At 43.4% G+C, this 14,211-nt stretch overlaps 1 protein-coding gene across 5 annotated transcripts in view; it reads right to left on the reverse strand.

Annotated features, from left to right (window-relative positions):
• ehbp1 (EH domain binding protein 1) overlaps nucleotides 1-14,211 on the reverse strand; it is a 124,130-nt gene that overhangs the window by 101,635 nt on the left and 8,284 nt on the right. For all 5 annotated transcript variants that reach the window (XM_058058178.1, XM_058058176.1, XM_058058180.1 and 2 more), the window contains exons 3-5: nucleotides 12,843-12,900; nucleotides 12,498-12,593; nucleotides 11,484-11,537 (exon numbers count right to left, since the gene is read on the reverse strand). In XM_058058178.1, coding sequence (XP_057914161.1) covers nucleotides 11,484-11,537; nucleotides 12,498-12,593; nucleotides 12,843-12,900 — 208 coding nt within the window. The remainder of the gene's footprint in view (nucleotides 1-11,483; nucleotides 11,538-12,497; nucleotides 12,594-12,842; nucleotides 12,901-14,211) is intronic.

Here is a 14,211-nt window from a genome sequence, read left to right on the forward strand (position 1 = left end):
GTACAAGTAGCAAGAACGCCCATTTCAAACATGATAATCGGCATTACAGTGGTCAAACAACTCTGAATTGCATCTCAAATTTTTAGGAAAATGTGTTCAAAAAGTGGAAAAATAATCTAAAATCTAATTTCAGTTGTCCTTGTTGCTAGTTGTGCATTTTTCAGGCTTTTTTGAGTGATATAAAACTTTTCACAAGGGTATCAGTGCTGACATGTTTATGGACATAACAATAGAACTCATTCACACCCTGGACTGGTTGCCAGCCAATCACAGGGCACATATAGACAAACAACCATTCACACTCACATTCATACCTATGGACAATTTGGAGTCACCAATTAACCTAGCATGTTTTTGGAATGTGGGAGGAAACCGGAGTACCCCGGAGAAAACCCACGCATGCACGGGGAGAACATGCAAACTCCACACAGAGATGGCCGAGGGTGGTATTGAACCCTGGTCTCCTAGCTGTGAGGTCTGCGCGCTAACCACTCGCTCGCCGTGCCGCCCCATAACGATAGAACTACGACAGGAAATCAAAAATATCAAAAACTTTACTAATTTTGAACTGTGTGGCGTTCACATGTTCTTCCCGTGTTGGTGTAGTTTTATTAACGTACTGTATGGAAAGAAATGTCAACTTCTAAATCAAACACCTAATCAAATGTTTACTTAGCTTTAAAAAAAAAAAAAAAAAGAGTGCATCATATTACAAAGCAGCAAAAAATGCTTACAGAGTTACTATCTGCTATCCTCGCACTTCCCCATCATCTCAGTGTACGTTCCCCACCCTGCCTTCCTCCCTGCCTGGTCTTATCTGTGTGTCCAGAGTGCCCTCCTCTCTCCTGCTCTCTGGATCTTTCTTTTGGGTGGCCCTCGGTGCCCCCCAACACACACTCAGACCCAGAGCGTGCACTTCAGACGGGGGGCTAATGGGAAAATAAATTACCAGCAGGCAAAAAGCCCTGGCTCTGCACTTCTGCTGGGGAGAGCGAGAGGGACGTGTGCTGGGGTGGGGGGGTGTTTGGTAGAGAAAGAGTGGTCAGGAAATGGAAAGAGAGAGGGGTAAAAGAAAGAGGGCTGGATATCAAGAAGAGGGAAGGGAAGGGACGGAGAAAGAAGGGGGGGAAAAGATGAGGAGATGAGGAAATGAGGAAAGGGAACGACGTGGCAAGCTGGGGGGGGGGGGGGGGCAGAGAAAGGTCGACAGGATTATAGCTAGAGTTCATCCCTGCCCTATGAAGTGCCTGCTCATCATTTTACCGCCATTTCGCCATCTCTCGCCATCATCAAGGCATAAAACGCCAATAACATCGGCACACACACACACACAGAAAGTCAGCTACTGTATCTGGGATTGATTATTTCCCCTGCATGAAGCACAACCTCAGATATCAAGCCAGCAGATTCCAAATGGTGGCAGACAGTGTAACATCTGTGTTGTGTGTGTGCAGCTTGACAAATTGAACATAAAGGTGAGGCAGGTTAGATGTCCATCACCATTTGAGTGCTCTAAGTTCCTAGCTAAATGTAGCCCAATTTATTTGTTCTGCTTCAGGCTTCACTACATTTACATGCACATAGTATTCTACTTTTCTAAGGGTCGACATCAAGAGTCAGCTGTTCAAATCAAAATTTCAAACAATGTTTTTCAGGTACAGGTAAAATAAATGTACATGACTAATGCCCGTTGATGCACACCATAAAATTGAAGTATTTAAGGGTATCTATCATTCCAGACCCAGAGAAATACCACAAACCTCTGCTAGCAAGCAAACGCCTTAACACAGGAATACTAGTATGTGTATGTAAACATTGTCAAAGCACCCAAAAATACATCACACATCAGCCCAAAAAAAAGCCAAGTTTTGTTTTGTTCCAGCCAGAGCCCAGACCTAAATCTAACCGGAAAAATGCAGGGTGACAAGTCCTTTTGCCAGTATGAGGGGGTCAAGCCGAGATGTGCCAAGCTGAATAATCATTTATCAGGAAAAACTGCTTTATTATCCTAGTAGTACCGCTTTAATTGGTTGGGGGGGTCAATCAGATAACATTCTGAGCCCAGTATTGTGATATTATGCACCTATAGTTTTATTTGTTATATTTAAGGTATACTTATATGTTTATGACGTATTAGTGTGACCTTTATTTCATTTTTTTCATTTCATTTTCTACCGCGGGGGTGCTGGAGCCTATCCCAGCTGTCTTCAGGCGAGAGGCGGGGTACACCCTGGACTGGTGGCCAGCCAATCACAGGGCACATATAGACAAACAACCATTCACACTCACATTCATACCTATGGACAATTTGGAGTCGCTAATTAACCTAGCATGTTTTTGGAATGTGGGAGGAAACCGGAGTACCCGGAGAAAACCCACGCATGCACGGGGAGAACATGCAAACTCCACACAGAGATGGCCGAGGGTGGAATTGAACCCTGGTCTCCTAGCTGTGAGGTCCGCGCGCTAACCACTTGACCTCCGTGCCGCCTCATTGCAAGCAAGCAATAGTAATTTAAGAGAGAAGTGGTGTGTTATTGGAGCTGGAGCCAATGAGTGCGTTACTTTCAGTCACCTTTATTGCAAATGTTGAAACAAAATCAGAAGAGTGGGAAAAAACATCCAATCGCAGCCTTCATGGTTAGATTTTTGTGGAGGTGCACTACAAGCTGTGCAAAAAGGGTTGGGGGGGGAGGGGTGGGCGGGCTCAAATTGATACAGAAATCTGAGAACCGGAGTACCCGGAGAAAACCCACGCATGCACGGGGAGAACATGCAAACTCCACACAGAGATGGCAGAGGGTGGAATTGAACCCTTGTCTCTTAGCTGTGAGGTGTGTGACCTTTATTTAAAATATATTTAGTGAGCATTTTGAATTTTAATGTAATCCAGCATCTTGGTGAAGGAATCAGATTCTTCATATCTACACGGTTCTCACTTTAAGGGTCTGTTTGTTTCAACAGTTTTAGTCAGGCAGCAGAGATGTGGCAGAGCTATGATAGGGCCCTAATCCAGCGCAAAGCTGATTTGCTTGTGTGGGGGGAGGTTTGGGGGGGTTTGAGATGGCCTGTGACAAAAAACAATTGCCCCAAGTGAGAGTCTGCCTCTTTCCTAGCCTGCTCCATGACAAAGGTGTACTCTCCATGCTAAGTGACAAATCTGCGGAGACAAAGAGCATTAGCAGGGTGATGCTCTGCTCCACTGCCTCTGATTGTGGCCAACTCAAAGAGAATCTAATATGGATTTTTTAAAAAAAAAGGAGAGGCAGAGATTAGAATGAAAGAGAAACAATGAACACCTTCTACCAAGGGGGAATTAGCGGAGGGATTGGATAAGGAGCCGGTGTGCCTCAGTGTGTGTGTGTGTGTGTGTGTGTATGGGTTGTTCTTTGATTTTTTTTGTCCTTCCACAGAACAAAAGGTTTCCCCAGTTTTGTTTATGTGCATTCTGTGTATGCACTGACAAAAGCTTAAAAGAGTACATAAAAGAGTATACTGCAGAAGAGCAGAAAGCGTTTAAAGCGTCTGAAACTTTCTTCTATGCTGACATGTTGTCAATCATGTGGTTAGAGGCGACTATGTTGAAGGATTCCTGCAAATATGTTTGTTTTCTGGTATATTTGAGTGTAATTTGAGTTGTAGCACGCCTAATACAAGCATTTCTTTCAAGGCTGGAATGTTCTTTTCCTTCACCACGTCCACCCACTACCCCCCTGTTTGACTCCTAAAGGCCTTTAAGCGCAAAGTCACCTCAAAATTCCTGACCCCGTCACCTGTGGGTGCGGCGCTACAGAGGACAGATTTCTGCTGTAGCGTGTTATTGAGAGGGGGGGTGTCAGTCTAACTGTCAGTGGCTGGCTTAGCGCTGGCATCGGAGCACGTCATAAGACCCTATTCATCGCCACCCGGCAGAACAATCGCCTCGCTCTCTGCAGCGTTCCCGGCATGAACGCGCATGTACAACCAACGAGGCCAAACAAGTTGCTAACGACTAACCGCCCCGTGCACCAATCGCCAGTATCTGCGGAAGCACCCACAGGGGAGCGACGTGGGTCAAGCTTGTGGATAAACAAGGGGATTTGCGGGAGCCCGATGTCTTGCGGGCCACGCGGGCTTGTCTCCATCGCGGGCAGCCATCTTAAGACGAACAGAGGCAAAATAAATAACTGTGTTGTTGATAACTGCCGTCGCTACGCTCTGACTGGCCGACGTCATCAACCTGTAACATTTGGCAGTAAGGTAGGAGGGGGGAGGTGCCATTATCTACACTAAAAGTTCAACTGGGGAGCACACCTGGTGTAGACCTGTCAACATTGAAGAACTCTTAAGGATATCCTCGGACCCCGAAACGCTGACTTGGTCTTTTTATAGTCGTGGTTGAAAACATAAGACAAACAACCATTCACACTCACATTCATATCTATGGACAATTTGGAGTCGCTAATTAACCTAGCATGTTTTTGGAAATGTGGGAGGAAACCGGAATACCCGGAGAAAACCCACGCATGCACGGGGAGAACATGCAAACTCCACACAGAGATGGCCGAGGGCGGAATTGAACCCTGGTCTCCTAGCTGTGAGGTCTGCACGCTAACCACTCGACCTCCGTACCGCCTCATTGCAAGCAAGCAATAGTAATTTAAGAGAGAAGTGGTGTGTTATTGGAGCTGGAGCCAATCAGTGTGTTACTTTCAGTCACTTTTATTGCAAATGTTGATGCAAAATCAGAAGAGTGGTTGTATACACAAAGGGAAAAAAACACCCAATCACAGCTTTCATGGTTAGATTTTTGTGGAGGTGCACAACAAGCTGTGCAAAGAAGGTTTTTTTTTTTGGGGGGGGGGGTCAACTTGAAACAGAAATCGGAGAAATGCCACAAAATGCGTACAAAAGTATTCAAAGTTCAAAATGCGTACATCTTGGCTGTCTGCAGGAGGTAAAACTCAAGAGGGTGGTCGGGTCTGGCGTTTTGGCTAAACATCAAACGGGTTTCAAAAGTGTTTGGGGGGGGGGGGGGGGCTGGGTCTAGTGTCTACTGGGTCAGCTTGGGGACAGGATGCAGTGACAGTAGGGGCAGCTTGTTTTTTTTGGAGAGCGACACAAGCCAGCCCAAGGAGACCTGCCTGGAAGACGGGCATGCGGGACCAAAAAAGGCACAGTCTGGGACCGCGGTCCTCCCATTTGGAAACATTTCAACTGGAATGGATCTGTGGTGCTACAGTATCACAATCTCATGTATTATGCACAAATACTTTATATTCGAGGTAAGTGTTGTATTCTGTGTAGCCAGTTTATCTGTACTGAGAGATGATATGCTGTTTGTGTACAGGTTGAAAAATGAAAGACAAACTTATGTGTGTGTGTATGTGTGTGTGTGTGTGTGTGTGTGCGCACACACGGCAGTGTCTGGTGACATCTGCTGTGTTGTTGGCCGAGAGCAGAGCGCAGCGGGCTGCAGGAGCCTCAGACTAAGAAGATGAAAGCCGAGGTCACAACCTGGACCGGTGGGTGAGGCACACACACACACACACACACACAAAAAAACACACATCACACACAAAAAGAAAGCCACAAATGCACACAAACATCCTACATGGACAAATACACACACACATATTCAGGGCTTACGAGAAGACAAGGACGTTAGGCGGCACACAACACACAGGACAAAGTGGGGAGGGACGTAAGGCAGACAAAACAATACAAAGAGAGACAAAATACAAAAGTAAGCGTACACACAGAACAGAAAAACGAGAGATGATGTAATAAGCGCTGTAGCAGTGTCCCTCACGGTCAAGGGCGAGTGTTTCATCAGTTTCATTAGCATATGTTAGCAAAAGCAGCATATAGACTGATGGAAGATATGTTGCGTGTGTCGATGCGCGCCTTGAAGCATATTACAAATGCATTGCATATTTACAGTGATAAACACATGCATGCAATACTTAAGATACCATCACTGTCCAATGACAACAATGCGTATCACATATTTCTTTTGAACATCACTTAATTATAAATGATGCAGACATTCTATTGTGACACAACTATCCCAGTGACTGAACACCACCTACGCAGACACACAGTTAGCGATACACATAACCCCCCCCCCCCAATGGCAGTGATGGCTGGGGAGTCAGCAGACCAGCCATGTGACAAGGTGGTGTGGCGTGGATTAGGGGGCCGGTAAGCCTATTAAGGGGGACGGGGGAGAGACCACCCGGCCTCTGCAGCCACCAACAACCCACGTACACAAACATGCACACACCCTGAACACGTCGCCGGTTGAGCACACAGACCTCATGACACCCAAAAAAGAGACGCCCGACAGGATGCGGACATGTTTACGTTTCGATGCCTGTGTGCGGCGAGTCCAATTGTGAAGTGTTTGTCTGCAGTGTCTATTTCTTGTGTGCCAGTCTAGGGAGGGGGGGCATTGGGGTGGGTAATCACCAGCATCTGTTGCCTCTCTTCAGGGTAATTAATTAAATTAATTTGAAAGCACGCACACACACAATAATTTACATGCTTGCAGCTTTGAACTACAACGCATATATTATTTAAAGTTAGCACAGCGAGCACACATGCGCAACATGAGCCAAAATAAACACACACAAACAGACTTCCTTCTGACACAAATAAATTGGGCCTTTGGAGTTCCCCAAACAATTTAAGAAACGGAGGAAGGAAACAAGCAAAAGGTGAAAACTTTGGAGACGCGCGCATGCACTCCAAGCGCAAATTAATCCCAATTTGTCGGCCTTGGCGCAAGGAGGAAACTTTTGGGATTTCATACTTCATACCAGCTTTTGTCACCTTTGCGTGAATAGCGGAGGGCTGAAATAATTGTGTTTTTTCTCCCAGAGGCCCAGTCTGCACTCACAAGCCACTGGCCTACGTAATGTGTTCCTGGCAGGGAAGAGGAGTGGGGGGACAGTGCACACATGTGTGTGTGTGTGTGTAAGAGAGAGAGAGAGAGAGAGAGAGCGAGAGAGACAGAGAAGGTATGGGGATGGTTTGTGGATGGATGTCAGTGTTTTCTTGAGTGAGCGCTAAGAGGAGTGTGTCAGTGTGTGCGGTTTGCCTGGATGGCTTGAATGGAGTCACAAGTAAAACTGCAATGGAGGTCTGGAAACGGAACAAAAAAAAAGTTGCGGAGGGCAAAGAAGTACAAGCGCAATGCACCTTCACGTGCAATATTAAGGCTCTAAATGCAATATATTATGTTCTAGGTGAAGTATTTCTATAATGCCTCATATTAACTCACTAGCAAGATCTCAGTGTATAGACTGGTCATGTATCTCATCTCGTTTCATATTATCTGCATACTGTATTTGTATATAACTCTGGGTAAAACTGTTGATTTTGTTAATATTTGGGTTGTTTATATTGTTTATTTTTCTATATTGTGTATTTTGTACTGCTTAACTGATTCTGTACTCTTGCTGCTGTGCAATACAAATTTCCCCACTGAGGGACGAATAAAGGCATATCTTATCTTATTTACAACAGACCGTGGAAAGTATGTCATTACTGACATACTGTACACACATTTTAAAGCTACTCAAAATGGTAAACTTATCATCCGCATTTGATTAGAATAGTACAGTAGACCTTCACCAAGGATGAACTAGTAATACAGAACTGTTCACTGATGTATGATGATGTATTACTTAAGGGGACGACCGAAGGCAGTGGTTGTCAAACTGGGGGAACGCGCCCAGCCTTATGACAGAGGGGGGGACATGGGGGTCGCATGATACACCCATTTCTAAAGGTTAGAGCTTGAAAATGGTAATAGATAAATGCATACTGTAAATGAGATAAATCATCAGTATAACCCAAGGTTTATGATGGGAGTAAATTAACTCATCTAATTAGCATTTTGACATCACAGTGCTCAGAAATGCCTCCGGTCTCCACCCAAAAATGCCCAACAAGCTAATCAAAATATCTGATCCACTTTTCATACTCTCGCCGTCTCTTTCTTTCATTCTCATGTTGGAAGTCTGCATTACGTTCAGTTCGTCCGAGATATGCTGCTGTAGTCAGAAAGTAGCTACTGTTGTAGCGTAGAAAATGTTTGCATGTCTGAAAGAATGCTAAGCTAATGATGTATCATCTGCTTTAAGTGCATTAAGTACATTAAGTGCATTACGTACAATTAAATGTCTAAGTCGTAGTGCTCAAAATCACCATGTAAATCGCAGATTGCATGTCGTGAGCGTGTACATGGGAATACCAATGCAAGTTAGCATCGAGCTAACACACGTGTTTTAATGCATTTCATTATGTTGAATGTCACAGAAACTATTCATGTTATGTAATGTTATGTAAGCCCTAATTGACAGGTTTTATTGCAGTATGATCTGTTCTAAATGGAGGCGCTGAAATTGGAACTCCGCTTAAGTCTTTGAGAAGCTGTATGTCTGCTATGCTAGCAAGGAGAGGCCAAACATTAGCGGGAGCAGCCCCCTCTGACTCGTGTCCCCCACCCAGATGCGCAATAAACTTTTTAGTTTCACAAAGCTAAAAAGTTCCACAAAGCTTTGCCATTAATTGATATTGATATATTTTATTGCATAAGCCCACTAATTAAGTGGGTTTCTTTGGTTCCATGTCAGTGGATGATGGCGCTATTTACCAAAAATTCCCAAATCCGTTTTTGTCAGCAGGCCTTGGATGTAATGCAAGTCAAAAAGGTCTGCGTGACTCGAGGGCGGTGTGAGAGCCCGTGTTTTATTTTAAAAAAATAACTCTGCGTTTGTGTGTTGCATTAAATCCTCCCACAAAGCTCCGAAGAAGATGGATTCTGATCTCCAGTTCTGGTTGATATGCACACGCAGATGCCTGAATGTCTGTCAGCACAATGCCTTCAAATATAGCCGTCCAATCTTTCGACTACCAATTTGCCCACCTTTTTGATAATGTGCACCTATTTGAAAAAGGGTGAAAGGCAAGGGTAGCATGCAATTTAGAGATACTACTGTGTCGCCACTTACGGGCTGCCACCTCTCCCTCCCCTCTTCGTCGCTTCCTCCTCTTCACTCCCGCGCCCTCTCTTGATTATGCGATTTGCCTTGGCAGAGGAACAAATAGGAGAGGGGAAAAAGGCAGTGTTTGACACTGCCATTTTCAATGACAAAATACAATCTAGCGAGGCCAGTAATTCAACGGGGAAGGATTAGCCGAGCGCGAGGTTGGGCCCCCCCCCCACCACCAGATTAAGACGAAGGCAGAGCGCGAGGATCTTAAATTTCATCATCTCCGGCGTTCTGGCACAATGGCGTATTCTTTGCCTCTCTCCTCTGTCGTCTGATGAGGGTTGAGGAGACCTCACCTCTCCTTCATGTGGACCTCCCTGCCAAATGAATTCATAGGTCCCGCCTTCATATCATTCAATACCTCAATGTGTGTGAGGGAGGGTCATGGCTGTCTTTAAACTATGGAAACATACACAAAAAAGTACATAGTGACTTCATCACACACAAGTACACACTTTGGAACACCATTGGTGGATGTCATTCACCACCAAAAAAGGAGAAAAGAAGTCGTAGTACTGGGTAAATATTACCAGTGTCATTCAGACACTTAGGTACTAAGTACTTAGGTACCCCGCCCCGCTTTTACTCATGTTTTAACTGTATTAACCAATGAATGTTGTATTTTGGTGTCTCTTCTATTCTGTTTACTTGCTTTATTCAACTTCATTCTTCTGTAAAGTGTCTTTGAGTATCTTGAAAAGCGCTATACAAATAAAATGTATTATTATTATTATTATTAAGTACACAGTATACTCGAGAAATATTGCATTTGAGACACAGCATAGGACTCAAATATAAACTGGATTGACCATTGTGACAAATTATAAAAGGTGTATACTGCACCCTGGTGGTCAAACTCTATATAACAGATTGCTCAACATCGCAACTTCAATGGCATGAATGGAGGTGGTTCCATTAGCTGAATGATTGTCAGTGACTCATTCCCAACCACTCTGAAATTCACAGGTGACTACTACTAAGGTGTAGTCAGGAATTTTTGCCCAAGAGCTAGGTTCCAGCTTCGCTCAAAGTCCGAGACAGGCACAATGTATCTCACTATACATCCCACTCTGTATTTGCAACATGTATCCCATCAGGTCAACTGATGCTTTTTATCAAGAGGAATAAACGTCGAGACGTTTTGTCACAACCGCATTCTTCCTGTCCATTCCGGCTGTCAAGAAATGGTGCTGCAGCAGCAGTAGTCATTAGTCAGGTATGCAGAGACAAACCCCAGAAAGCTCACGCTGCCTTGATGTCTCTCCCACGCTCTGACCACAGAACAGCGGCTGACCTGCTTGTCACCTTGGTGTTTTATCAAACCCCAGAAGCTGCTGCCCCCCCCCCCCCACCAGACCCTCAAGCACTTTCTTATGTTGTCCGTTTGATGTGTGCACAAAAAAAAGTGAGGGGTGTGTAGTTGACATTCTTGGAAAGGTGGCTGTGGAGAATGCGGAATTAAATAGGCAAGACTTTCTGCACTGTTTATGACGATCAGCCTATAAAATGTCAACATTAATGACGCCAACTGGGCAGGAGACACACATGTACACACAAGTGTACAATCCTCCCTCATTAATCGCGGTTAATTGGTTCCTGACCTGAAGTAAACTTCCACAAAGTATGATTAATCAAGGCACTATTTTCATAGAAAACCTGTTAATGACTTTTTAAATTCATTTTTACCATTATTAGAGCCCTGTAGACAAGAAATAACACCCCTATAGTTACCTTTACACTGCTTTTATTCTTTCTTGGCTCAACTGTAATGCATAGGCTAAGAGATCACTGCGGAGCTAACTAGTTAGCCTCCAGTGTGTGGGGATGATCAACAAAGTAAAAAGCCCAAAAACGTACCACTTTCACACAGAATGGGAGGAGAATTTTTCTTCACGCTATCATGTCGGACATGCACTGACAACATGCAGTGTAATGGTAATCTAATTTAATGTCTCATCAATATAACATGACTGACACCTAGTGACCAGAATATTATATATGACTTGTCCTTCAATATTTTTTAAAGACTATAGTCAACAACAATTTTTGAAAAAACCTCAGCGAGTGAGGGAGCCACGTTTGAACCACAATGTAAAGACTAAGCAAACAAGCATCATGTTTATATTGTCTAATTAACAGACAATACAAACCAAGTTGATTATTGATATATTTGTATGTAAGCTTTAGCTAACACATATTTACTGACTCTAATCAAGCAGTACACCACAATACTTGCTCAGTGTGACTTTGTTTATATACGCCACTATACTACAGTACATGTAATAGCAATCTCTGACCACATGGTGGCAGTGCCTGCACATACAATGAGCACCAACACATGTTATTTAATCATTCAAGATTCAAGAAAAAAAAAGTAAATGTCAACAATGAATGGAAAAAAAAGTGGCTGTGCTAATATGTACATGGAACAAGACTACTCACGTTTTCAATGACAAATGTCCATTCTTTGTCTTCAAACTCCTCTGCATGAGGGTCCTGTAACAACACAGCAAGTACACCAGTTACTTATTATTTACACAAAACACCTGACAATAAAATACCACTTTTGGAATGTAAATTCAATTGTGCTCTCACAATGTAATTGCATAAATACGGTTTATTTACTAATAGATTATGTACACATGCGTTAAATGTGACACATCCATGTGAAGCTGTGAAGCACACAGCTAGAAACAACACAACACAGACACGAGCACACAAAGAGCTATCAAACTGCCTTGCTCATTCAGGCAAACACCAAAAGCCTAATCCATCCACAAACTGTATCATTAATGTCAATACCAGAGTAGTATCGGTATCACATCAGAGATTGATTGTCTTCTACGTTAATTTTCACAAATATCTGTGTCTTTTTTTGTTCCATCCATTTTTTCTGCTTATCCCGGTCCAGGTCACAGGGGCAGCAGTCTCAGCAGGTAAGACCAGAGTTACTGGTCTTCGGCCACGTTCTGCAGTTCCACCGGCAGGACACCAGGGTGTTCCCAGACCAGCTGTGAGACATGTGTATCCTAAGTCTGCACTAGGGCTTCCACCCGGCTGGGCATGCCCAGAACACCTCACCGGGGAGGTGCCCAGGAGGCATTCAGACTAGATGCCCAAGCCACCTCAATGTGAGGGAGAAGGGGCGCTACTCTGAGCTCCTCCCGAATGGCCAATCTCCTCAACCTAAGTAAATAGTGTGTAAATTTTTAAAAATCCCCCCAAATTATCCATTTTAGTTTTAATATCAGTATCAACGATACCATCCCGGTATTTACTTGATATCAGATTGACGCCAAAATTTGTGGTATCGCCCTTCTCAACTTTCAGTTTATGGCGTTGTCTTAGTTTACATGTTTTGGCTTGTCGGTTGGCTTGTTTGCTGCCTGACAACAACTAATGAAAAGTATGACACATGGCACAAAATATTATTAAAACAAAACAACACACAGGTACCTTAAAGAGCGTGACAGTGATTTCAACGTTTTCTGGTACAGGCCACACCACCACACCTCTGTAGGGATTTTTGATACCAGGCTGCCAGCTGTGAGACTGCAGGACAGAAGAAACACACATGGTTAAAAATTTTGTCATAACAAAATGTGACATGAACACAAAGTGAAGTAAAGAAAATATGGGTATCCTTCTAAAAATCTATTAGCAATGTTTGGACGACCTCTAGTGGACAAAATTATATTGGGATGGTTCCACAGGAAACATTCATGTGCAAGATTTATTTGCATAGTAGAAATTCTGAATATATTTTACCATTAAGCTATTACAGTATGGTTAAATACCAACCTTGGAGGATTTCCGTCGACTTCTACGGGTCCAAACCACCACCAGTTTGTCTGGTTGCCTGAAAAATAGGAGAGAAGACATGAGGGCAAATAATAACATAATGTCAGAGCTCTCAAAGTGAATTACTAATATTATTTTACAAACAATATGCTGTCATTTTTTATAGATGTTTGAAAGTGAATTGCAAAAAAAAGTCTGGGTTTTCATACAGTATTGCACATAACACATGGTCCCGTTTGCCCCGGACTGTATCATTCAGCTAAATCAAGTTCCCCACACAAAGCACCCTACGGGCTGCTAACTTACTGTCCATGCATTTTTTAGTGAGTGCGACTGCTTAACAACCTGCCATGGGACCGAACCAATGTGGAGTGCCAGCACTTTCAATCACCCCAGGATGTACAGAAATTCTGCATCAACAATAAGCTCCTTTCATTCATCATTTAGAATTATTTCACATTTTCTGCATGTTACACTTATTATTATTTTCGGGTGTCAATAGAATCCCTCAGCCCAAGTCATAAGATCATCTTTATATGGGAAGTTTTCATACACACATCGCTACACAGTCACTTCTGGCGTAAATAAACAATGAGAGCCTGCAAAGCAACATAGAAGCGACGACAATGTGAAACAAAAAGGCAATTAACTGCAACTGAATTACTATTATTAGTATTATTATTATTATTATTATTATTATTATTATTATTATGAAGGCTTGGTGGTCCATCCTTGGGAAGGAGAGTGTGCAAGAGGATATTGTGGCTGCCCAGAGCTTCCTGTAAGGCGGCAGGAAGGAACCACTTCACATCCAATACCATGGGCCAGATGTCGATTGTGAGTACGAACACAAACAGCCGTGTCGGGTTAAGTTGATGTCACTGGCGAGCTAACAATGTAGCCTCAAACTCTTATTACCAATTCTGATGCATGCTTTGAAGCATCCTCAGCATAAAATCACTGAGGTGCTCCTCCTTTTTACAAAAGGACAGCAAAGCTTGTCCATTAGCTTCGCAGTCAGTGTGCTAGTCATCAGGTTATTTAAACATAACGACATGGTATATCATAACAACCTTGAATAAATATTTACAGTTGCCTTTTTATATCCCACATAGCGACGTGTTGAGATTTATTTTAGTACGAGTGCTCATGTCTGCATCCTGACAAACAACATTGATGTTTTTTTTTCACGTTTTTTAAAGACAAGCGCTGTGTCTGTGTGAGTTAGGTTATGAGGGGAGAGCGGCCGTGATGGATGTATGACTCCACCATCCTGGAGGGATGAAGGTCAGTTCAGAGGTAGCTTGCGCCAGCAGAGAAGACAATAGGAGTGAGTGCTGATGAAGAGGAGAGAATGAAATGGCGTCTT

This window comes from Doryrhamphus excisus, chromosome 20 (genome assembly GCF_030265055.1).
Source record: "Doryrhamphus excisus isolate RoL2022-K1 chromosome 20, RoL_Dexc_1.0, whole genome shotgun sequence".
In the NCBI taxonomy this organism is placed as follows: Eukaryota; Metazoa; Chordata; class Actinopteri; order Syngnathiformes; family Syngnathidae; genus Doryrhamphus; species Doryrhamphus excisus.